This window comes from Urocampus carinirostris, chromosome 8 (assembly GCF_059441175.1).
Source record: "Urocampus carinirostris isolate Australia breed hairy pipefish chromosome 8, RoL_Ucar_1.0, whole genome shotgun sequence".
Taxonomy (NCBI): domain Eukaryota; kingdom Metazoa; phylum Chordata; class Actinopteri; order Syngnathiformes; family Syngnathidae; genus Urocampus; species Urocampus carinirostris.
In genome coordinates, this window is record NC_142356.1 from 27,097,337 (window position 1) to 27,124,519 (window position 27,183).

The 27,183-nt window shown below is 39.0% G+C and overlaps 1 protein-coding gene across 1 annotated transcript in view; it reads right to left on the reverse strand.

Moving 5' to 3' along the window:
- cacna1ab (calcium voltage-gated channel subunit alpha1 Ab) overlaps positions 1–26,615 on the reverse strand; it is a 145,784-nt gene extending 119,169 nt beyond the window's left edge. The window contains exon 1 of the mRNA XM_088342184.1: positions 25,268–26,615. Coding sequence (XP_088198310.1) covers positions 25,268–25,560 — 293 coding nt within the window. The 5' untranslated portion in view covers positions 25,561–26,615. The remainder of the gene's footprint in view (positions 1–25,267) is intronic.
- Positions 26,616–27,183: the final 568 nt, after the last annotated feature.

Sequence of the window (27,183 nt, forward strand, 5' to 3'; positions counted from 1 at the left end):
AATGACTGGATCCATCCAGACAGATCAAGCCTGCGCCTAATTGGTAAGTCATTATCCTGTTAGCTTAGTGCGCGTGTGTATGCATGTGTGTGTTTATATGCATACCAGATGCAGACTTGATACTGACCCGACAGCCCGAGGTGGACCTCAGAGCAGGTTTGATGGGACTGGAGGAGACAAGTGTGTGTTCGTGTGCATGTTTATACGTGAGTGTGTAGTTGTGTGATGCTAACAAGCGCACGCAGAGTAAACGTGGCGGGTCAGACCCTTGCGGTGGTCTTCCGTGTGGTGAGTTTTGATCTTTAATCCATCCTTGGTATGTGTGAGTGCGTGCATATGTGTGTGCTACATGCTAGCCTTTAGCATCTATTATTCAGAAGACACTCTGCTGGCCTAACAAGCTGCTGAAAGCAGGAGGTAACACACCCTCCGTGTGTGCCCCTCCTGCACTACTCTCTTCATTCATGTGTTCATATTTTCCTGGACTTGTAAGCGTTTTGTAGTGTTTTGAAATTATTGTATGGAGAACTCTCAAGCACAACATGTTTTTACAGTACAGTATCCATCCCCTCGATGACAGCCAAGGCATATAGTCATTCCTTACTGTCAAGTCAAGTCAAGTCATTTTTATTTGTATATCCCTAAATCACGAAGAGTCTCAAAGGGCTTCACAGATTATTACACTATATTACACAGACTATTTTTCAGCCGACGAGAAGAGTAGGTTATTCATATGCTATGGAGTAGAAGTGAGTTTTAAGTATAGATTTAAACATTTCCACTGAGGTTGCAGATCAGATCTCAGGGGGAAGAGCATTCCACAGCACCGGTGCCCGGATGGAGAACGCTCTCGAACCAGCAGAACACTTCTTTGCTCTTGGGATCACCAGAAGACCGGCACTCTCAGATCGTAGGCTTCGGACCGGGACATAGGTGCAAATCAGATCTGAAAGATAAGAGGGAGCAAGTCCATGTATGATTTTGTAAAACGGTTTACTTTTCGTGGTTAGGATATTTGGCAGATTTTGAATTGTCTTTGCTGTTATTGATATCAATGCTTCGTGCATTGTGTTCTGCAGCAAATCACACACAGCAAATGCTATCATGGGGGCAGGTTGCGTGTGAGTGTGTGTGCATATGCGCGTGTGTGCATGTGTGAGGGGGGATGGGTGGAGGTAACTGTATGTGTGTGGAACTGTGATAGGCTGATGTATGTCAGTCAAACAGCCTGGTTGGACGGGCGCCCAAGTGTCCCACCAAAACAAACTGCAAAGCACAGCTACAGCTACAGCTAGTATTTAAGTGGCCCGTTACATTGAAAAGAAATTTAGCAATCAAATCTGCGGTAAGTCAGAAGCATGCAAAGAAATGGTGATCACTAGCAGGGTTGGGTAGGGTTACTTTAACTTGATTACTTTCAATTACTTTTGGATTACTCCAATACCAAATATGCTAATAAAAGACAAAAGAAACTAAATATGAATAAAATTACAAAATTTTGTGCAGGCTTGGGGAGTAACGGAATACATGGAACGGCAAAAATGATGTTGGCAAGCTGTTTGGATTTATTTTCATTTTGTTTCTGTTGCATTTTAAGTTAGTTTTGCCGGAGATCAAAGAGATCAAAGCAGGGAGAGAAAGCTTACCACGTGTTGTGAGTCATAATTTTATTCATATTTAGTTTATTTTGTCTTTTATTAGCATATTTGGTATTGGAGTAATCCAAAAGTAATTGAAAGTAACCAAGTTAAAGTAACCCTACCCAACCCTGATCACCAGCGGGTGCTCCGTGGATTGCTATATTATTATTATTATTATTATTAGGTTTAAGAAGGGACTGAAGCAGTGGCGGGTAAGAAAGCAATAGCGGTGCTGCTACAACTACTTAACAAGCCGACCCTGACAAGCCTATATCTCACCAACACCAGATCCGTCACCAATGAAAAAAAATTACCTGGATCTAGAACTCGTGGGAAACAGCTAAATTTGGGTTGGTTATATTCAAATTAGCACAGAGACTGGGCTAAATACGAGGATACCGGATGCTTCAAAACATTTTATCACACTGAAAGGAGAAGCCTTCCAATTTCGTTTTATTTTTGTATATTGAGAAAACCAGCCATTCATTAATCTGCAATTCTGTTTTCTGTGTTTTTATATGTAGATCTATAGTTGTTATTTGGTTACGGTTGTAAACTCTCAGTTGGTAAGGACGTCATCTCTAGGTAAGTTTGACCCTTGGGGCATTTATAAAGGTTCTGCTGCCCAGGAGTAACATTATACAATCAGGAACTAGAAAATTAGAATAATTCTAAAGAATTTAAAGGGACACTGTGTACAATTTGACTACTAGATGTCATTGTATTGTGTTGTGCAAACAAAAACGAGTTTTCCAAAGAACAAGAATACAAAAACTGTAAAGTGACCAAACTGCACATTTATTTCACCATCATTGGTAAAAGTCCTGCTTTACCCGGCTGATATTGATAAAATTCACTATCTTATTGTTTACTACACACATTGGCACCGCTCCGCCAACCCAAAATTATAAAATATAAAAACATGCATTCAAAATATAAATATTGTTATGAGTATTATTCTGTTTGTTTGTTTTTAGATTAACTAAAATAATTTGACATCTTAAATACCCACCTTTCTGAAAAGATGTAGAATATTCCAGCGTGACTACGGTTAAAAATTTACGGTTTTTGGTTTTTGTTGTTTCGGGATACCCCTGGCATCCAGATAGTGGACAATTATGTTATCTCCTTCTAGCCCAGCCTGGTGTAATGTAAAATAAACGCACAGTTCTTTACTTAGGAGTATTTCAGAAAAATGCACTTTTCTATAAAATTTCACTTATTTTTGCTCATTTTTTAAAATCGTTTTTTTTAATTACCACTAGGAAGCACTGAATATTACACACTATTCATTTATTTTTTTCTTATAGCATTTTGCTGTAACAGTTTCAGAACCAATGTGAGTTGAGTATCGGATTGCCACTCTGTATAAGCCAGTTGTTGGCCACCTGGGCCAGCAAGGCCGTCTCAGCTGGCCTAAAAAATTATTTTGAGTTGGCGGAGCAGTGCTTTTTTGAAAAGTGATGAAACATCAGCGGGTTCGGGGCCGGTAAAAGAAGTATCACAACAAAAAGTGTTTTTGTTGAAGGGAATTTTTCAGCCCTAAATCAAATAAAAACGTATGCCATAAATACAACAGGACCGGATCGACTTTTAGCATCAGCTTTGATAACGATATATAAGAACTTCTGATGCAATACATGGATAATTTGGATGACAGAGTAATGGAAATATTCTTGAGGAAAGAAAGGAGGCTGGATTTGGTGCACAAGTAATTCTTTGGTGATTATAATGTGGCTATACTCCTAAATAATAGTGAGATTTCAATAGTTTTTATTGATGATTTTTTTTTATGTGTCGCAGCTGTAGCTGCAGTAATTGTTTAACAGCCTAAAAAAAAATCATTGGAGGCTGGATTGATTCAGATGTAACACTACTGAAGGCCTAGGTGTGAAATGCCCTTGTATCAGCAGATACATCAAATCAATCATTTCATCAATGTATTTTTTCCTCCCTTTTCCCAAATTTTAGGACCCATGCGAACTGTGAGTCAAAATTTTCTGTTTTGGTAGATATATATACTATTATCAATTATCCATCCATTGTTTTTACATGCACACACGCATACACACAAAATTCGTGCAAGAAGACCTGCTAACAAACATCCCGCATCCTCCTGCAAGCTCAGCAGCCGTAAAGCTGTCGACCAAAGTGACGGCCGATGAGATAAAACACACACACACCCGCTTCACCTTAACCACAAATCTTGAGACCAAACGTCTGCCCATGTCACTTCCTGTACCTACACACGCAAACAGAGTGCGCTTGTGTGGGTCGCATTCACCAGTCCGGATAAAGCCCGTGTGAGAGTGTGAATTGAGAGAGAATGTTCAGGAAATGAGGACTTGTTGCACGGAGGACAAGCGTGACATCAGCACCTTCTACGTTAGTCACACAAAAACGCACAAACTCCATGCGGACACATACAATGCAGCGGCGGTGACTCATCCCGCCAGTGAATCACGTACATCAGATTTGGAAACAGACTCAATTTCTCAAACACACACACTCGCAAAAATATGGATTCATCAGATATATCACGACAACAAATACAAAAGAAAACCAAATAGATTGAGACACCCTTGTTCAAAAGCCAGATTTGTCTGATTCTGAACTAGAAGCAAGATTTTAAGCCTGGGTCCTGCCCAAACCACGCCCTCAAATGTCAATCATTACATTCGGGTTAGGGCCGAGCTCTTATGATTTTTTGAATCATCCACTAGTCATTGTTCTAGGTTTCACTTCTTTCCAAAGTAGCCGTGTGTCCATGTTCTTATCGGCACCCACATCCACTACGAAGCACAAGACAAACAACGGAACCACATAATTTTTCTTCATTTTTTACCCAGTCTTTCATAAGGTTATCTTTGATTTTAGGGGTTTCCTTAGTCATGAGATCCCTGGAAATGATATCAGCTCCTTCTTGGTGAGGCTCGAGTTATGTTAGAAAAATATGAATTACTTGACCTACGAGCATTTACAAAATGCATATATTTTTGCTTATTATTCAAATCAAAACTGTTTGTTCTAAATGTTCTTTTTCCACGAAGTGGCGCCAAAATTCAGGGTCCCCAACGTTTTGCACACAAAGTACAGGGTGCCTGCACACTTGATTTGAAAAGCTCACAAGTCCTGGGTCATTGCTATTTTCTAGGAAATTATTTTTCGTGCCTGACTAAGTCTATTTAACCCTACTTCCAGGAATGAATCTGTTGGTAACAAAATAATAACAAAGTAATAAGATAATGAGTGGTTGTTCTAGAATGCACATCAAACGCTAATTAGTAGCAAAAACTAGCTATCAGCTTGACAAAGGTTGGAAGCCGTTGCACTAAATAATACAAAATTTCTCTTTAAAATATGTGATTGCCTGAGATAATGACGTTGTCCATTTAAATGGCCACCTTGCACCCGAACGGCTGACTAACTGCTTCACACTTTTTTGTTTTTCTCTTGGAAATACAAAGTTGAATCTGACTTGAAGAAAACATTTTCTGCCATGCCAAACTTAGGGAAATCCGAGTACAGACAGATATCTGTATTTGTGTTTAGACAGGACTTTTTTAAGGGTATTGTTACTCCTGATGGTAGTTGATACCACTTTTAGCTGCCTTCTAGAGACTGTTTAACAATCAGGTACCATACATTATACGTAGAGGTAAATTGACAAATAAGATAATACGTTGGGTATCATGGTATTTCTTTAAAAAATAGAATTCATTTTTTGTAGAAGGAATGGAATTTTATGTACTAATCGTATCGCTATGGATGATTACTCAAAATGTGGCTATCGTCATCAATATCAGTCTTAAAGCATGTGCTATCAAACAGACTTTAACAAAATATCTTCATATAACATATTTGGAAAAAAATGCTGAATTATTGTTGATATTTAGCTTCTTGAGACATTTTGTGAAACTACTCAAACTCGAGATTTTGGATTTTTTTTTTGTTAAGTGACATTATAAGGTTGAAATTGGTTGTTAGACAATGTCATACACCTTTTTCGTGGCCAAATTCAAACACTTTGTAAAGACTTACAATTTTCCAATTTCTCCAGTACCGCTAAAAGAAAAAAATCCTGTTTAAATCATAAATTTTGCAGAGCCACAATTTTTATTGAATTTGAATCATTGAACGTATGATTTTTAGATCTTGAGTAAACCGTGAGCATATTTGTCTTTGAGACAAGTCTCTCCCCATTTAAGCATTTGGTAAAAATGTAATACGTAGCTTATATTTTCAGTTGCAGGAAGTTCTTCCCATTACAATTTACTACTGGGAAATGCTACCTTTATTTGATGAATGGCCCATAACAAATGTCCATAATTGATACGTAATCCTTGCACTAATACACATTTCATTTTGCCCTGTTTGGGTGTAGCATGCACCTGTCCTCTTGAGCGCAACTGGTAGGGGGCGATGACATTTCATAGGACAATGCCATACAAACTAATAAAAGCTGCTGTTAATCGCAAAAGAAGAAGAAATGCAGATCAAAACCACCAGAGAGCAGTGTCAGCATCATTTTAAAGCATTTTAAAACTTGTTGTGAAACATGGCAACAGTTTCAATCATTTACAAGTACTTTTCAATCCTTGAAAACACAGCAATAAAACTCGAGAATTTCAAGCACCTGTATGAAACCTTTACTGTATGTGTCTAGCAAATGGCACTAATGCACAATAAATAGCCAAGGACCAATCAACATTGTCAATTCAAAGATGAGCATTGGTCAATTTGGTTCCCCCTGATTTTCATAGAAAATGAGAATTTGGTAATTTGCTAGAAAATGGCATAGTAAAGTACAGAAGATTTGTAGTAGCACTAGAAATATTAAAAGTCATCTTGCTGAGTACAAAAGGCAGCATGTATAGCTGTCTATCTAGACATGCTGTCTTGACACTTTTGGGGGCTATGATCGAGCAATCGACATTTCGTTCTGTGTACATTGTTACACAGAATGACAATACAAGGAAATTATTATTATTATTATTATTATCTAAAGTGACATTGCCATTTCAACATAGTTTTAGGCCCATCTGGCCATTATATTTTTTTGTAATATTTCCCTTTGTTTGAATGAAATGGTTGTAAGAATTTTCCCTAAAATACATTTAGCAAGTTTTCAAATTCATAAAAATCACCAAAACGAGGATTTTCTTTCACAACATTGCCTTCAAAAGAAACTCCCAGTATTCCATGAAATTAATAATAAAATAAAAAAATATTTTAAGAAGCTTAAATCATTAAAGCTCTTAACGCCTTTGATGGTCTAAGCTGTACTACGCTTCCTCTTTTGATTTTTAATCCATTTTCCGCCGAGCTGTGTCGTCGACATCAGCTCCGTCGTTTTGCGCTAACGTTAAATCCGTATTACATGGGATCAGCCGGGAGGCGGGGAAAAAAAACGAGAGGAAAAGAAAATCCATCCCTACTGGCTCCGCCTTTAGGAAGGTTATGAAAAACTGATGTCATCTCGACACTTCCCAGGTGAGCCACTAATAATTAAGGCAAGTGTGCCGCTCTTCAGCACCAAATTGCTAATTAAACGCTGTGTGTGTCCAGAGAATTAAAGACTATAATTATGAACTTTTTCCCCAACCTTCTCTAAACACACGTTCTCCTTGTGCGACCCCTCACACATGCACACTCACAGAAGGTTGTGACTTTCACAATTTTGAGGGCCAATAGACCTAAAAAATGTTTAGCTGTGGCTGTAACTTGCCAGTGGTCAGATAGTGAACTAGATAAAACACGGTAAACGTGGCTCAGGTCTGGCATCCCGGACGCTAACGTGGAGCCACCCAGAGCTACCCGGACAGGAGCTATCCAGGAGCTTCAGTGCTGTTAGACAGAGACACGAAAGCCTGCGGGAAGCGGAGAGGAGGTGGACACGCTAACACGAGGTGGTGTATACCTGGGCACAAAGATTTCTATCTGCCGCAGGGACGACGAACTTTTGGACTAGCGTGTGACGTCATCCACTCCGCTAAACTACAACAAGCACCCCAAGGGCATCCTGTTAATCTGTTAATAAACAACAAAGGAGACTGCTGGAAGTGTGAATGTCCCTACGGGGATGAATAAAGTATCTATCTATCTATCTAAACTTGTTGCACCAGGTTGGACCTGCCATACAGTGACCCAAGTCTAAAAAGCTAATAATTTGGGGTCAGCAGCTTGGATTTATAAATTATGATAATACTTAACAATTGTTTCATGAGTTGGCTTGAGATTGCAACAGGGTGACCCAGGTCAAGAAACAATGCAATGATATGCAATTGGAGTAATAATCTGTTATCTGTGCAGACCTTTGAGACTCTTTGTGATTAAGGGCTATACAACTAAACATGACTTGACTTGACTTAAAATATATAATAATAATAATAATAATAATGTATCCAATGGAATTAATCAATTGGGCATGCACATTTTTGAATGGAAAATATTGTGCAGTTAAAACCATAGATACTATAATATCTAGTCATTCTAGACTATTATATGAATCCAGATTTGTGTGTGTGTGTGTATGTGTGTGTGTGTGTGTGTGTGTGTAGCTAGGTTTTGTGTCAGTGGTAAATACAATAAATACTAACAAAATCGATATACATCTGCTTTTGTGTACACGTTGGCACTTCCTGGGGTCTCCATGGCCCTTTTTTAACAAACCACAGTCCCAACAATCTCGCTCAAGTAGAACTCCCTTATGATTGTATTCACATTAAAAAATAAAAGGTTTAACTTCAGAGGCGTTGCTTTCAAAATAATAAAATCCATATCTGATATATATTATCCGTTGTACCTACAGCTGGCCATCCATCCATTATCTGCACCGCTTATCCTCTGTAGGGCCGCGGGGGTGATGGAGCCCATCCCAGCTATCTTTGGGCAGTGGGCAGGGGACACCCTGGATTGGTTGGCAGCCAGCACACAGAGACAGACAACTCACTCCTTGCTAATTCACACCTAGGGACCATTTAGACCGGCCAATTACCCTGACATACATGTTTTTGGAATGTGGGAGGGAATCGGAGTGCCCAGAGGAAACCCACGCAAGCACAGGGAGAACATGCAACTCCACACAAGAAGGTTTGATCTCACGACTTCAGAACTGTGCCGCATACACGCTAACCACTGCGCCGCTACATGTGGCCATGCTCAACTGAATTTTTCTGCGGTGTGAACTGTGTACAAGTAATTATTGTCAGGAGTTTAAATGACCCTTAGTCTTTTTTTCTTTTTAAGCATGATTTTGTTAAGGCAACAGCCTACGACCGACCGACCAGTTAAAAAACACTTCTTTAGAGGATGTCTATCCGCTGAGACCAAGATTAGCTCCGGTTTCTTCCCATAAGCTCTTTTTTCCTGTTTTTATTAATTGTTTCACTAAACTTGTTTATTTTGATACGATTGTAACCTAGAATTTAGTTGAACACAGGGGAAAATTGTTAACCAAAAGTACTGTACAACAAATTGTATTCATCCAGTTTGAAGAGCTTTGGAATTGCCAATCAGTGATGGATTATTACACAGCATAAATATAGGAATAATTCTAAGGAGTCTATCCTACAATGTGAGAGTCAACGACTCTTGGGAAAAAAATATGCCAATGCTGAATAGCGTAAAGTAAACCATGTTGGATGTAACTTGACAAATCAAGAACCAAGATTTTGAATGAATGCTTAAAGTGCTTAGATGAATAGATTAAACAAATGGTGGGCAACAAATTAATAAATTGCACGGCATAAACTTGCCTGATTGTGAGCCATTCCTTAGACTTTCAGAATGATGACCATGGAAATAGACAGACTAAAGTAACTGTTGTGGCAGTTGCTCAAATTAGGCCTGGCAAATAGTAAGCAAGCAGAAGCCTGTCTGAATGACAAAACAAATCCTCAACCATGTCTGAGCTGAATTTGGCTCAAACGACAGTGTCGAGGGAGATTTGGTGATTTGGCCGCCTTGCCCTCAAACATTTGACTTCTGACCGGGCTGTTATTGATATTGTGACTGTGTCTTTGATGGACAGTGAATAAAAAGTGACGACCGTATTTTCCACAGTATACCTGTAAGGCACACAACAAGGCGCACCCACAAAAATGTGTCATTTGTGTCTTTGTTTTCTACTATAAGGCACACTGGACTACAAGGCACATAGACCTACTGTAAGGGCTAGGGTTGCTCTAAAAATAAACAAGTGCAACACTTGTGCATTGATTGATCAGTTGCATTGTATCGGCAATCACGAATGCATTGATTGTAGGCAGAGGAAAACCAACCCGGCAAACAGCGGGGGGAAGCATCGGATCCTATCCACTAGAGTCGACTAACAGCGATACAAACAACATATGAAAAGGTTTTATGTCATCATCACAGTCTTTTTAGCCACAACCATGTTGACATTTAACCAGTCCATGGTAGAGAAAATGTTGGGGACCACTGAAATACAGCACAATATTGTATCACTGACTGGCAACGTCTTAACGAAGCACACAAGATTCTGAAATGAATGAAGGGAAAGGCATTGGGGGAGGTAATGTCGTCATCCTGAAAGGTATAAATAAACATATGGCCACACGTATTCAACGTCTTTTTTTCCCTCGTCTATATGCCTAGTGGCCTGGTCAGATTTGGCGGTTTTACCCCCGTTGTAGTGACTCGATCCCTGTTGGTGTTATTGTTATTCAATTGTTACATTTGGAAAGGTTGAAGATCCTGGTTCAGTAACAGTCACAGTAGCACTGTTGGTTGGCTTCTCAAGCAGAATCTTTTATTTTCAATTAGGCACAGACTGTATAGTGTTCCTCCCCACACTTAAGCAAATATGTTGCGAAAAAAATTCCATGCGAAGGGGGACTCGAGACATCTAGTCTCAAAGTTGACCAATCTGGCTTGTTTCCAGTCGAGCTTTGATGTCATTGAAGGAACACAACATTTATTCTAAATAGCAAATCCCAATTACACAACATACGAGTGGAGTTCCAAAACAGACTCCTTCTAGGTAGGAGATTGTGGCTTTTTGTTTGTCTTTTTCAATTGGAACAGTTTTGTCTTGATAGCTCCCTGTTCCTGTTTTTTTGCTCACGGTTGGCGATCATTGGCTGTGTATTGTCTGGCTGGCTAACCTGCCTTTAGTACCGGTTTTGCCGTGTTTCTTTGGTTTATTCTCAGTCGGCTTCGCGTTAATTGCCATAGCCGATGCCGTTTTCCGTTGTTGGTCCCGGGTTAACCTGGCTGCTTACTGCGTGTTTTTTAATCAGCCAGCCCGGCATTAGCGCACGATTTGCCGTGTTCTTTGGTTTTCTTTATTCCCGGCTGGATTTGCGTTTTTCGCCGTAGCCATTGCTGCCATTTCTTGTTGGTTCCCGGTTAGCTAGCCTACTAACTGTGTGTTTTTGGTCGGCCAGCCTCGCGTTAAATCCTGCGCCTTTTGTTGATCAGCCTCGGTTAGCCCTCATTGGCGTCTCTCTCAGTAGTTTTTTTTCCTTTTAGATGATTGTCCTTTGTTCTACAATTACTTCATCTACCTGCGACTCAATGCTGAGGCATTCTTTACAAAAATCAACAAAACTTGGCTTGAAACTCTTCGACTGATTAACACGTAGAACAATATGGAGACCGGTTTGCTTGGGGCCCAGGTGTTCCTTCCCAGGATGTCAAAGACAATACATGCTGTCTTCAAAATCTATCCATCCATCTACTCTCTGCACCGTTTATCCTTAGTAGGGTCGCGGGGGTGCTGGAGCCCATCCCACCTGTCTTCAGGCAGTGGGTAGGAGACACCCTGACCTGGTTTTTGCCAGTTTGAGAATTCGGAATTACTTTTAAGCAGCCAAGATTGGCCTGCATGGTAAAATCATTGAAAATAAAAATGTAAAAAACAGTTGTAGGACATCTGCTTTGTGTTTAAGTGAAATGGTGTCAGCGTATCGACCCTGCGACCCCGTCGCCTCATCAAAGTCGGTCCTGAAAGGCCGGGCGAGCCTTTAACTAATTAAAGTGTCACTTATCCATCTCGCCCTTCCTCCCCTCATCTCGGTTTCATCCTCCTCAGCATCTTTCCTCCCCATGGTGATTGACAGCATTGCTGACCTCGGGCAGTCCCTGCTACACTCCCCACCCTTTACTATCCTTTTTTTTTTTTCTGGCGAGTGACGGGGCCAATTCGCCGTCTGGGTCGAGTGACACGAAGCATGAGTGGCGGCCCGCTGACGATGCAGTCGGACGGCGCAAGCTGAGTCTCTCCTGGGATGCTTTGCGTAAAACATCAATGTACTATCGACTTTTCTTGCAGCCTGATTTATAGTAAGCATGACAAAAACAATGGAGTTTAATTTTACTGCAGAAGTCATTGGTACTTGTAACACCAATTTAAAAATAAGAAAGAAATACTCACAAAATCATATATTTGGTCATTTAAGAGAACTTGAGACTCATAAATAAGAAATGTATACTAGAAAACATACCAGAAAACGTTTTACCTATAATAAATAATACAGTAATCCCTCATTTTTCGCAAGGATCACGTTCTAAAAAACATCCAGAGATAGTAAAAACCCTCAAAGTAGAAACCTTTATTTGTTTAATTATTTATTACTCAAGAACAAATCGGATTTATAGGCTTAAGTATTTGTTTAAGAAACAAAAGTACTGTGCTTTATGGATTTTTGTCTTTATTATGAGTAACTTCTGCGTTGTCTAATTATAATTTTAAAAATAATCTTTTTGTTTTATTGCACATCATTCGTGTATGTATGGATTAAGGAAACGATCAAACTTTATTTTACATGATACATTTTAGTCAGTGTGTGGACGTCTTGGGCGTATCCAGCCCGTTGTGAGGAGTGCTCAAGCAACCCCAAAATATATAGCATTTATAAAACTCTCTTTTCCCTTAAAAAGAAGAGGATAGGCTTAAATAGGATGAAAAACGTTTGATACATTTTTTTAAAAGTAAAACAAAACAAAAATATAAACAACACAGCAAGGAAAATACTCCACTGCCTTGAAATGGTTCAGTCCATTTAATTCCTTGCTTCACTTTCAATATTTAGTTTTGTAGTATTGCTGTAGTTCCATTTTTTGTAGTATTTTTGTAGAATTTCTGCAGTCACATTTTTGTATTATTTCTGTGTTTTTGGAGTTTAACTGTAGTTGTATTTTAATAGAATTTCAATTGTAATACAAGAGAATAAGTATTTTTGTATATATCAGTCATAATATTTATGTGGGAATATTTTTGTGTTTTGTAGTGTTTTTTGTAGTGTTACTGTAGATGTAATTTTATTGGTATCCTTGTAGTATTTTTTTTGTTGTGTTCTAATAATACTTTAGTCGTATTTTTGTAGTGATACTGTTGACATATTTCTGTAATATTAAATGCTACAAAGGCGAGCTACGAGGACACGACACTGATCGCCAAGCACTGCAAACCTCTCACGGAGGGTGAATTTATTAAAAGACGGTGTCATAAAAATGGTCAAGAAAATCGATCGGCCCTCACACATTTTCAGCTTAGCAAATCTGTCCCGCTTTCTTAAACATTTGGACGCCCCTGACTTAAGTGTTTTCAGATAAAAACTGCTAGTTAGTCTATAGTGTGAGCAAGTAAACATTAGCCAAAAATCAAAAATCAATGCAGTGGTCCTGACGTTCACACGAAAACACAAGCATTTCAAAATGTCCCACTTGTTGGAACTTGTCGGCTGATTGCATAAGGAAGGACTGAAGAGGTTGCCTGAGGACAAGAGTAGATTGAGGCTTTTTGGCACTGCTTTGCGCTCCCCCCTCCCTAACACCCTTTCTATTGGCTGACATCGTTCCTCATTGCTGCTTCCACTTTCACCGGGAGTGATCTCCACTCATTGGCTATTTGTCATTTATTTTTCTAAGCGCAGATGCGATCCAATCATATTGAGGGGAGCAGAGGAGCAGTATGAAACGTGTGCTACTGACACCTGTAGGACTGGAGGGAAGAAAACCTTTTGAGTTGTTAAGTTTTGGGGTTGACGCTTGACCCATGTGGGGGCAACAGGAACTGAGGCATAATCAAGAGTCACTGAATTTAGGAACAAACTGTCCAAACAAAACCAAACAAGACAAAGTTACAGAAAGCAAGAAGCAAAGTATCAAACAGGAACAAAGACCTAAATTGGAAAATGCAAGGAGCAAAGTAACAAACAGAAACAAAGATTGAAACTAGAAAATACAAGAAGCAAAGTATCAAACAGGAACAAAGACCTACATTGGAAAAGGCAAGGAGCAAAGTAACAAACTGAAACAATGACCGGAACTGGCAAATGCAAGGGGCAAAGTATCCAACAGGAACAAAGACCTAAATTGGAAAATGCAAGGAGCAAAGTAACAAACTGAAACAAAGACCGGAACTGGCAAATGCAAGGAGCAAATCAACAAAAACAAAAACTGGAAATGGAAATTGCAAGCAGCAAACACAAGAAAGAAGAAGCTGACAGATTTAAACAGAATCCTGGTGTGGTGGTGTAAATGAAAATAACCCCATGACATATGCTGTTCAAATGTCCTTATAAAGGGGTGAAGATCATTAAAGATAGGTGTGTGGAAGTTATATTTCATTCAATTTTGTTTTGAAAAAGGACCATTTTATCTAGTTGGTTTTGTAAATAATGTATTATTTTATGAATAAAAACCTTCGGGAAAAACAACTGAAGCAAAGTTAAATAATAGTTACTTTTTTAAAGTTTGGGTTCGTCGTTTGAGGTTGTAAGTACAATATTTTCTCTATTAAGTATGTGCTAACAATGAGTTCAAGGAGCCCCTATATGTTTTTTTCCACCGCAGCTATCTGCTTTTACTTGCTTTTATCTTACTTTTAGCAAAGCTATTACAGCTGCGGAACACAATAGCTATAAAAATAGGAGGAAGGGGTGGGGTAGAGTGTGACGTCATGCTTGTCCCCACACGTTTTTGTATTTGTTAGTGTAGCATTAAAACGGTAAAAGTAAGAAGCTGCCTTTTACAAGTATGGTCCAAACGCCAACCCAAAACCCTTACAAAGATGAAAAAAGAAGAGTTTATTTGCTTCTAAGAAATGCAAGTACTGGAACGTGCATCATGAACGTGCTGACTAAGGCTGCAATCATGACTTTAAGACGGGAGATGGCAACAGAGAGTAACAATGTTCCAATTTTTTTATTCAGCTTCTTTCGGCAATAAATTTGATCATTTGTATTAAAAAAAATAAAAACGCAATTGGGCTAGTTAAAAAGGTTGTTTTTTATCGCATGGAATTTAATAAATATCTCTTTAAATCAAATTAATCCATCCATCTATCTACTATCTACCCAGGTCATATCCCTCTAGAGGGGTGACCGACAGCAAGACAAACACATACAAAAACAAAGAAAATTAAAAAGGGAAATGTAGCAAAAACACACTCAAACATTTTTGGACCATGGCCAACCCAAATGCCCAAACACCCAAACAAGTTAAGCACCTCGGCACCCAAGTTGGTCATGCCAGACGAAACGGGACACAAGAAAGCGAACATGTCACTCGGGTCAGGGTGACACAACACACTCTTCTGTTCAAAAGCAGGGCCCGACAGCTTTCACTGGTTTACCCCTGTTGCATCATACGGGTGCCCTGCCCATCCCTTAGAACACGTCTAAACATCCCACTATCCTTTTACAACACCTCTCCACTCATTAAATGAATAAATGATGAAAAAATAGCAAGGACAGAAAGGTCTTTGAATTTTGTCCAAGAGCGCAATGAAATATATAACTTTCTGTGGGCACACAAAGGGACATTGAGGATAAGAATGACACCAAAACTACATATTTTATTAGAAGTAGTTTTTTAAAGATATACATTACTGATCAAAAGTTTGGCATCCCTTGGAAATTTCCCTTCTTGGATGATAGCAAAGTTTGAAGGATATTTTGTTTTCTTTAAATGATAATCATTAAATCTAACCTCAATGTTTCGACTAGAATCTCTATTTTGCAACTCATTTGATGAACAAATAAAAAATAGTGTCACGGAAAACACACTATTGTCTGGTTGACACATGATTTTTTTTTAATGATAGTGTATATCAGGGTTTGTTCATACTTTACTTGGTCAAATTTAAGCACTTTTTAATGACTTTCAATGCCATTTTCCCCATTTCTCCAGTACCATTAAAATAATAAATCCAGTTTGAACCCTGTATTTTGCAGATCCACAAATATAGCTGCGATTCATATATGCGATTTTCTATCTTTTTTGCTCTGTTAATGATTTTTAGATCTGGAGTAATTCAAAAAATATATTTGTGTGCCAAATCTATCCCCATTTAGGTGTTTGGTAAAATTAAAAATATAGCTTATATTTTCAGTTGCAGAAAGTTCATCCTATTACGATTTACAACTGGGAACCGCTACCTTGTTTTTTGTGTTTGGTGCATAATAATTTTCAAAATTTGATACGTAATTCTGGCAATATTACACATTTCATATTACGTTGTTTAGGTGTAGCATGCACCTGTCCCCTTGGGTGTCACCCGTAGGGATGATGACGCTTCATAGGATATTGCCTTACAAGCTAATGCCAGCTGCAGTAAATCGGGAAGGAAGATGAAATGCAATGGCAAAGCATAGTCACCAGAGAGCAATGTCGGCGTCATTTTTAAGCAGACATGTTGTAAACGATTTTAGGTATTTACAAGCACTTCACACAAAATTCAAGCACTTCTCAATTCTTAAAAACACAACATTAAAATTCAAGGATTTTCAAGGAATTCAAACCATCGTGCAAATACTGGTCCTTATAGCTTTATATTTTTACCATTTTCATTTGGCAGGCCAGATAAAAACACCTGCATGTATGTGGCCCCTAGGCCATAGTTTTCCCACTTCTCCTCTGGGATTTCCAACTCACGGGTAAACTCATTGGTTTTGAGAAAGAACTTCCGAATAAACCGCATACCGGAAGGGTGTAGAAATTGCTGTTGCCATAGCAACAGAGCTACTACATCATTAGCAGTGAAAATCAGCTTGAGTCGACACGATCAAGGAGTGCCTTGATATAGCGGCTCGAGAAATGATGGAACATACGAGTGTGTGTTTGTAGGAGCGTGCACGTGATAGAACAACACATTGCACACTGAAGCGTAAATACACCAAATGCCACCTTCCATGTCTGCCAAAATGCATTGTGTGTGTGCATACATCTGAAGTTGGTGATCCTGGTGAACAGGTTTTACTGAATTATCCCCCCCAAAGAGCTTGCACGCATACAAAAACACACAAGTGTTATGTAATTGCATGTGTTGTTGCACAGCCATGTAGCTCAATGCAAGATTTTTATTGAATTCCTATGAAAGAACAATTTTATTTTGCTGCAATGCACCGGTAAGGATCTGTAATATGAAGTGCCAGGATTCGGCAAACACTTAAATCGTTTTTCCCTGGTAGATAAAATGCATCCAATAAATTGGACAGTATGAATATTTTCTGAACGAGAAAATTGTTTGATGGAACTTATGAGTCGATTTTGAAATACTTAGAGCTGGTGTTCATTAATAAACATTGTGACTACTGTTTTTATTTGTGTATTACGCTCACTCGCGTATAGCATGCATTACTTTTTTTTTAATTATATGAAATTTTGTTTCTCTCATTCTGAGCTCAAACTTGGCAATTGGAACCAACAGGAATTGAAGACAAAATTGAACCACTGGACAACCAGTGGTATGTATTGTCGTACTTGCCCAAATGAAGTCACCTGGGGCAATCCGTTTGGTGCGCTGGAGCACACTTCCTGATTGGCTGACGTTCTCCACTTAAGCGGTCTGCGTCCAGAGAGGATTGTCCGAGTGTACTCTTTGTATCCCTGAGTGTTTCTCCAAACTACAAGGTACCCACAACTCTTCTTGCCTGATTCATGCCTGCCTTCCGTTTTTGACCAGTTTCCGTTCCACGTTTTGCGACCTACTCTCCCTCCCCGGCCATCGACTTACCCGCTAAGCTGCACCTTCCGTCTACCCGTCACGGAGCTGCCATTCCGCCCCGAAGAGGCTGACGACCAACAAGCACCGACGTCCCAAGCCAGCTCCAACAACTTTTTCAAATAAAAACTCTTCTGAAACTAACGGTATTGGATCCGAGAGTCTGTTCTGGTTCATTACATGTATATATATATATATATATATATATATATATATATATATATATATATATATATATATATATATATATATATATATATATATATATATATATATATATATATATATATATATATATATATATATATATGTATATATATATATATATGTATTATAGCGGAAAATTTAAAATCAGGTATGAATGTTTTTCTCAAAAAGTGTCAGAAGAATGTGACGCCAAGTTACTTTTTATACTTCCAAAAGCCACAAATTCACTTTCACGCCGATTGAGTTTTATTTTTCACTCAATCCAAGATGGTGGAACATTTCGAACGGTTACATCCTGACAATTACATTTTTTTTATTTTTTTTCCCTTCTACTGTCCTGCACGCTGGCCTTCCTTATATGGTCTTAAGTAATTAGAGAGCGTGTGTACACCCACACTCATTTCCTCCCTCTCAGCCTAAGCCTGTACACTGCTGACATCAGCACTCAAGCTCTGCTGCTGGCTACCAATTGCCTCCAAGACACACACACACACGCACACACTTCAAAATAAATGAAACATTTTCAAAAAGTTACATCATTTCTCATACACATGTAATGCTAACATGCTAAATGCTAATAACATCCCGATTGGCAAGAGAGCTCAGTTCAGTGAGGAGTAAACGACTCCACAATGTGAATGGGAAGTGTCAAAACATTTACACATAGCACAACTTTTAACACCTTTGCTGGTTTGCTGTTTTGGTTAGCAGTAGTGAGTATTTGTGGTGGGGAATTTACATTTTTCTGAAGGTAATGACCCTTTCAGCATATTAAAACAAAAAGCATCATTAAAAGGAATATCATTGAGTGCAGGTGTTGGGTGCGTATAGGTCGTGAGCCAGATCTTTTCATGACACATCTGGCTCAGAGATAAGGGCCAAGGTAATCTTCTCTATGACTTTGAAATTCTTGTGTATCCGAAGAAGATACATCACAGTAATTTGTATGTTCTGTCCAAAATTCTCAAGGGCATAACAGTATCAACAACAGTTTACACTGATGGTGTTACCCCAACAAACCCTGTTTCGGTTGTATATCTCATATATATATATATATATATATATATATATATATATATATATATATATATATATATATATATATATATATATATATATATATATATATATATATATATATATATATATATATATGGAAGCTCATGAAACAATTCACTGTGGAGATAATGTATGAGGAAAACCCACAGAACAAACTTTAAACACCCGAAAACACCAGCCAAGCACCCAAAGCAATTCAATTGAGTGAGCGGTAGGGTTGGGCAGATCTTTTCTCACATGGCACACTCCCCCTAAATACATCTGTATGCCTCTCGTATGCAGTATTTTGTGAAAATTTTACACAAGAACTTGGTGGCATCTTGTTTTGAAACCATTATTTACAACAAGAATGACGGTCAAAATGAGCCTCAACGCTCTTAAGTAACTGCAGAAGAGAGACATACTTTCAGTGGCAGTACGGGACACAGGCTCAGGCACTATTATGATTTCATAGATTTGATCGAATCATCAAATGTCACACAGTGCTGAAAAATTAGCTTTTGTCTAAAATGCGAATTTGGTTGTTTTGTTGAATTTTGTCCAAACAGACAGACAACTCACTCGCTCATTCACACCTACGGACAATTTGGACGGCCAATTCACCTGAAATTCATGTTTTTGGAATGTGGGAGGAAAAAAAAGATATATGATGAGTGAAAATATCTGAACTATACTTGTAAACGTGATTCTAAATGAACCAATGTCAACCTAAATGACTAAAAATGAGATAGAAAGAATCAGGTCTCAGTTTAAATGCAACAGCTCAGTGATAGACGGGTGATTGGAGGTCTGTGAAAGCAGACCATACAGCATAATGGAGACCCAAGAACAATCCAGGCAGGTCAAGGATGAAGTTATAAAAAGGTTCAAAGCAGGAATGGAATACAAAAAGATGTCGCAACATTTACACATCTCCTAGACTCTAGGACCTAGAGCACTGTGCAAGCAATAATATCAAAATCAAGAGAGAGTAAAAGCACTGCATACCTAGCAAGACCTGGCCGCCCTTCTGAATTTTCAGCCCAAACAAGGAGAAAACTAATCAAAAAAGCAACCAAGAGGTGGATTGATTGCAATGGATAACTCACAGGCATACACAGCTGAGGTAAGACAATCTGTGCATAAGACAACTATTAGTAGTACTCTGCATAAATCGAAAGTCACAAATGTAACTTCGGTTGTATGAGTCCCGCACGACCACAGGAGGCGGTGCTTCAAGCACTGAATAATCACTATTACTCTGTTGTTACTATATTAAAAACAAGTTAATTGTTGAAAGAATGGTTAAATAGACTCCCTCAAAAACTCAAAAAATCGCAATAACCTAGCACTGGTGATATACTTTTAGAACAGGTCCAGGGCCACCTCAGCTGTTCTTAGGGGGCACCCAGGTGCCCGCTGGCACCATGTTGGAGACACTTGTTGGAAGATCTGAAAAATGCTTTGCACAAAGGATCACCGTCAAGCCTTATGGACCTTGAGAGGTTTTGTAAAGAAGAATGGGCAAATATTTCTTCTTCAAGATGTGCCAAGCTCATAGAGACAGGCTGTGATAGCAGCAAAAGGAGTTTGTACAAAGTTTTAACTCAAAAGGGAACAATACTTTTGCAACACCTACTTTTCAATTTTTTATTTGTTAGGAAAATGTAAAATGTTGGATAAATTTGGTCCCTTTTTACGATTGTGTTTTTTATCCATAAGTTTTAAGCCTGAAATACGGCAGTATGTTGAAAACTTCTTAGGGGGCTAATACTTTTGCAAGGCACTGTATATGGATCACCCTATGATGTTTGCATTTAATCGCGTTTTGCGAAAAATCCAAGATTCTCATGAAACTGTGTTCAGCTGCAACTAAAGATATTTATAACAGTAAAACAATCAGCTGATTAAGTTCAATTATTTTATCCGAAACATGATTTTAAAATAACTTTAACTAAATAATTTTGAAGAAAACTTTGATTACTAATTTTAGATTTCAGATAATGAGGCGCAATTTCGAATTCCTGGAGATTTTGACTTTTTTAGGTGCACTTTATAATCTGGAAAATAGGGTAAATATATTCCAGTGGTCTTAGTGAAAAAGGGGCAAAAATATCTGAAAAATTAGACAAAAATGAGGGAAAAGTGAAACTCTTAAAGGAATAGATTATCGATACATTCTTGGAATTGGCTGGAAATCGATTTTGTATTGTCAATTTTAGGATTTTATTTTGAAAATAAAAGCGAAATCATACTGTACTTTTCAGACTATGGGGCATATTGGATTAGAAGGCGGACCTATCAATTTATGGGCATGTTTTTATTTTTATGTGCGCCTTATGAAGCGGAAATAATTATAATTAATAGTTATGTTTGATTTTAGTTTGTTAAGTATGCGCAATAATATAGTGAAGTATGTGCAAAAGGAAAAGCTTATTACTAGCATTGAAAAGAATGTCAAAACTTATGAAGGGATTTTATTTTGGGACAAACTTTTGCTTTAACATTAACTTTGAATTTTCAGCGCAAAAACCGATCGGTCACAACTTTGGGGGGGGAGATCCATATTAATACTTCGGGTTTTTGAAAAATAAATTCCATTCTACAAATTAGTAGGTATTTTTTTGTGTCATCAGTGAAATATTGAATTTTTATTTAGCAAAAACATCACGGTAAATGGTCTGCATTTATACCGCCCTTTTCAAGTCAATAAAGACGTCCCAAAACGCGTTACAATGTGCTTCACACTTACCCATTCACACACACACACTCACACACCAATAGCGGCCATGCAGCCATGCAAAGCGCCTCAGTTTTTGGTGGAGAACAAGTCACAAATATTTACTACTACAAATTAAAATGACTGTGTTAGTTTAACACCAAAGATAAGTTCACTGAGGTCGTGTTAAAGGTTTACTCTGTAAGTGTTAAATCGAAACTATTTTATTTCATAACTATTATATTAGCCTCTAAAAAGAGCAGATAAACTTCATTCGCATAACAAAAATTCAAAATCATGGCTTGCAGGCCAAAAGTGCCCCTCCCGATAACATTTTATGTGACTTGCGAGAGGTTAAAATATCCAGGCGTCAAAAAAGAAACAGGGAAAATAGTGATTTGATCAAAACCTACATTACCCACAATGCCTGTTAACTGCGATACCTGCAAAGTGGTGGCTAAGTGCCACTACATGCAAATATGTCCGTATCAATGTCAATGAGAACTTGAGAAATAAATGACCCTAAAATGTCGGGAAAAAATTGTTATTTTGTTCTATTTAGTTTGTGACATATTATATATATGTAAAGAGAACTTTTTCAATTATAATGTTTGCGACTTAAATAGTTATAACATTTACAGTTATTTTACATAAGGGAGTAGTTACATTCATCAAATACATGGGGGGCAAAACATCTTTTCCAGCTTTATACTTTTTTTATAACTTTTTTATCTTCCTTTTTCTTTTATTTCTTATTTTTTATAGCTTTTTACTTCTTTTTTCTCACTTTTGTTTTTTCTTACTCCATTTTCTTTTTGTTTAAGTTTTTGTTTCTTTTTTTCCCAGCTTTTTACTTTTTCTTTCTGGATTGTTTCCGATCTTTTTACTTATCTCTTTTTCCTTTCCCTTTTTTATTAATTAATCTGCTTTTTACTTGATTTTTTGTTGCTATATTTTTTTCTGTTTTTTTTCCTCTCTTCTTTCCTTTTTATTTTACTTTTTCTTCTTAGGTTTTGTTTTTCATTGTTGTCTTTTTTGAATGTTTCCTATTTTTCCCCCTTTTAAAGTAATTTTGTGCATAATGTTGCATAATAATTGGTAATGTAAGAATTAAAGGAAAAAAAAAAACAATCGGAGGAGCCGCTTGGGAGCTGAAAGAGCCAGCTGTTTTTAGTCATCCGAGCCGAAAGTGCCGCTTCTCACTACGACAAAGGGATATACTGGGAAGGGCTGCTCCTGACCCACACACTTTATGCTGTAGGGGGCAGGACAGTCCACACTTGTGTCTACTGACATACACAATATTATATAAATGGGAGCATTTGCGCTGCCCTGACTGCCGTTGGTACTACATCCACTTTTCTTTGGGTGAACCAAAAAAGCCAGCTCTTTTTAGTGAGCCGAGCTGCAAACCCGGTTCTCTACGAGTTCCCATCTCTTCAATAGACCATTCGCTTCCTCTAGGATGAAAGTAAACTCCGGTCAAAGAAGTGTTCCATATTTAGAACACATGCGTCAATATGCGGTTTTCCTCGTTACCCCCTCACATTTGAAAAATTTGGCAACCGAGCGCCAAAAACATCAAAAATGTTTGATACTCTGCGCCAATGGCACCACGCCTTTTTCCTTCAAAAAGTGCCTGCGTACACCTGGCCCCAGAGCCCCTTATTCAGCCTGGGAGTTTTATACCCAAAGCTGGCCCACTTAGCGATAGAGGAGGAGTTTTAATGAATGTAACAGCAACGAGCTCTAGTGATACATTTTTATTACGTTAACAGAAAACACTACCAAAAGATTCTGATATCTATGAAAACATATTAACCTATGTAGAGTGTCAGTAATTTGAAATCAAAATTGCATTTGCCTTACCAACAGATTGTTAGGCTTTACACTAAACTCTCATAACTCTTATGAAGTCGCCTCACGACACACATTATAAGTAGGCTACTTAAAACATCAAAATCCTCCTAAGCAAAGCACTGGTCTCTGCAATTTTGTTCATGATAATGTTAATGTTAAATAGATTTCCTTTTCCGTGTACATCAACACGAAGGCCTCAGAAAGTCCTTGAGGCAGTGAGCTTCTTAGGCCAGTTTTCACATATTTTAAAACAGACAAGCTCCACTCACATGCAAAATGAGTACAGGAAAGGAAGAGAGAACTTCGATGTTAGCACAATAACATGGTAGGCATGTATGTAGAGGTTATATTGTAAGAGAATCTGCTTTTTTCTTTTTTTCTGTTTATTTTTCTTTTTCCTTTCATTTTCCTACTTTGTTTCCTTATTCCCCAGGCTTTTTCTTTCTTTATTCTATCATTTTTACTCCTTTTCACATTTTTTCCTGTTTTATGTCTCTCTCTTACTCATTTTTTTGGTACTTTTTTGATTCTCTTAGCCTTTTACATATTTTTCTTTTTTTTTAGCTCTATATGTCCCCCCAAAATAATTTTGTGCTAATGTTACAAAATATCTTATAATATATGGATAGAAGCAACAAAACAATCTGAATAGGATATTGGGAGCTGAAAGAGTCGTCTCTCTTAAGTGAACCGAGCCAAAAAGACGGTTCTCAAAAAAAAGATGGAACTCCCATAATTACGAGCCTATTTGAGTGTGAGGAGCTACCCGGTGTCTCACCGAAACGTCCTACCTTGTGGAGATGTCCTATCAATGCCTGGTGTGCATGGTCACAAGGCTTTTTGCAATTTCCTTATGAGAGAACTTACAATTTTTGTTTTGGTTTAGTGTTATTTGACTCTTTCACCACTTCAAAATGCTGGTTTCTGTTGTAGCTTTTCAGACTGGCGTGTTTTTCTGTGGTAGGTGTTGAAATTAAGCTTAAATGACATTGGAAGCATCCTACATGTAACTTTTGGTGGTTCTCTGCCTTTAAAAAACCTTATGCGACCCAACTTTATCCAGACCCTAGTTCCGGTGGCCTCCAAATAAATTGAGTTTGAGACCCCTGCTGAAGTCTAACGCGTTAAGTGGTAGAGTTGGCAGGTATGGTAAGGTATGGTGATATTCAATTGATTACAACGGTAGTTGGTGAATACGTTAATTATCAAAAAACAAAAAAACTAAGAAGAAGGCGGGAAAAAAAAGGTTGACAGAAAAAGTATTCTTTTTTCAATAAAGATGCCAAATTTGGATCTTATTTAATCGCTGACATTATCTCCTGGCTTGTGTCATCATTGCAGCCTGTGTCAAAGTCCTTATGTTGCACGTGCAAGTTTGTGGATTTCTTTAAAACATTTGAATAAACTCTTTTTTTTTTAACTTTTTAGGGTTTTGCGTTGGCTTTTGAACTATACCTGAAACAGGTATTTTCTTACTTTCACCATTTTCATGCTACACTAACAAAAAATGTGCTAACAAGCTTAAAGTCATTCTCCAATGTACCTCTCTTTCAGCAGCCCGAACAGCTCTGGCAAAAACTACAAAAATGTATAAGGGCTCTTTGAACTTAGTTGGACAAACTTAATATCAACAATATTCTACTTTCAACTTTTCAAGGACACCTCAAATGTTGCACACCACCTTTAAAAGCCCAAATACTAGAAAAGCCGAAAAACTAAAAATCGCTTCCCACCTTAACGTGTCTCAACTTTGACTTTGAGCAATTTCCCGTGTACGCGAGACACCGGCGTCATAGCAACCTGTCGGCGTGTCCCCGTTTGAAAGGATATGGCCACTCGGTGATCTTCTTGGCATACTTCCTGATCAGGTTGTCCTCGCTGAAGAGAAAGAGCGATCGGTTGACCGTCAGGCAGCTCTGCCGAACAGGGATGGGGTTGTACAGGGCCATGGTCCGGGCCCTCTGAGCCATGGACTGCTTGTACATCCGCTGCGCCCCAGGGGCCCCCCCTTGACGGCTGCCTCCCCGACCGGGGCCGCCTCCTCCACCGCCAGCACCTTGCCCTCCTTGTCCCCCTTGTCCACCTCCGTACCTGTTGGGCATCTCGTCCCCGAAGCGCGCCATTCTGCAGACACCGAACGCCAGAGGTTAGAAGCCAGCTGGGAGGGACGCCTCCACATGCCACCGGCCGCCTCCTTCTCGAGATGCTCTCCTTCAGTGGCGGGGAGACACCTCCATGTAGGTGGGCGGGGTGAGTTTATATAATCTTAACGACACCTACTCAAACCCCCCCACCAAAAAAAGCAGATAAACTCCATTTGCTGGCTGCATAGATGAAGATCATCTCCACTCGTGCTGGAGACTGCGTCGTTGCCCCCCCTCCCCACCTCGATCTTCCTCCTCCTCTACCTCTGAGCAGCCTACCGCATCCTGACAGCATCCGCAGTTGTCTTGGTCGAAACCTGTTTGTGTACCACCTCTGTTCTTTAAAAAATTGTCAAAAACAGATAAGGGAGTTTTAATAATTGATTGGCGGCGCTGGCAGATATCCGCAACGTCGCTGCGCCGCTCGGGTTATGTGCGCCGCGCCAGCTGGGGGGCTTCCCCAAAATCCTGCTGACATTTGTTGATGTTTGATGATGGACGGTGCGGCATCCCCAACCCTCCCTACTCTCTTTTCCACCTCTTCCTCCTCCTCCTCCGCCCCGGCACCAAGGCGTCGCTCGTCGCTTTTGGGCGTGATTGCTCGGGCGCTCAAATCTCCTCACAGCTTACTCCTCGACGACATAAAAGACGATGCCCCTTCTCCAGATTCATCTATAATCCAAAAGGTGAGGGGGAAAGCGCCATCCTGGGAGCGTCCTCAAAGTGGGGAAGGAGCAGCAGAGCCCTGGTCTTCATCATCATCTGCCGCCAAAAGGTGCGCGGAGGCGGCCCCCGCCCAGCGCCATCGCTCCGAGGACCCGTCGGAAGGGAAGGCACATACCTCTCTCTTTTCTTTTGTTCCTCTCCTCTCTATCGCTTTTTTGAATCTTCTTCTTCTCGGCTGCTGCTGGTGCGCTAGCGGGGGTCGTGGTGTTGCTGGTGCGCGCACTCAGCATCTGATCTGACGAAAGCAGAGAGCGTGCCGTGCACATCGGCGGACCAACCTGTCGTGCACACGCAATAACACGAGCACGCGCGGCACCTCCCCTGAGTGCCCCCGCCGCCTCCACCCTTCTTCTGACGTGCGGGGAGAGAAGCGAGCCTTTACTGGAAGCCGAAAAATGGGAGGAATTTTGTGTTTTTGAGTGGAAAAGTTTCCAAAAATGATTGGCATTTCAGGCTACTGGAGGAAAACAAAAAAGATTTGAAGGACAACTGTAGCTTTTATGTTTAACAGACATGTCGAAAATGAGTCCAGTGTAGTTTTTTTTCCTAATCATTTATCTTAAAAAAAAATGCGTATTTTGGACCCCTCAAAGGAACAATATGTATTATTTAGCATCTCCTAGTGGTAAAAAAAAAAGCTTTCAATAGAAAAAACCCAACTTAGATTAAAAAATAATAGAAACATACAAGATTTGCATATATTTTGCCTAACATTTATCTTTTTAAAGGGAGCTGACATTATTTTCTGTCATCTTGCTGTTACAGGTACCCAAAAATAAAAGAATTACATGCAAAAATAAATGAGAGGAAAAATTATGTAATTTAGTAACTTTTAGTCTCCGTAATTTGTATTCTTCCTTCTGCTTTTTAGCATTT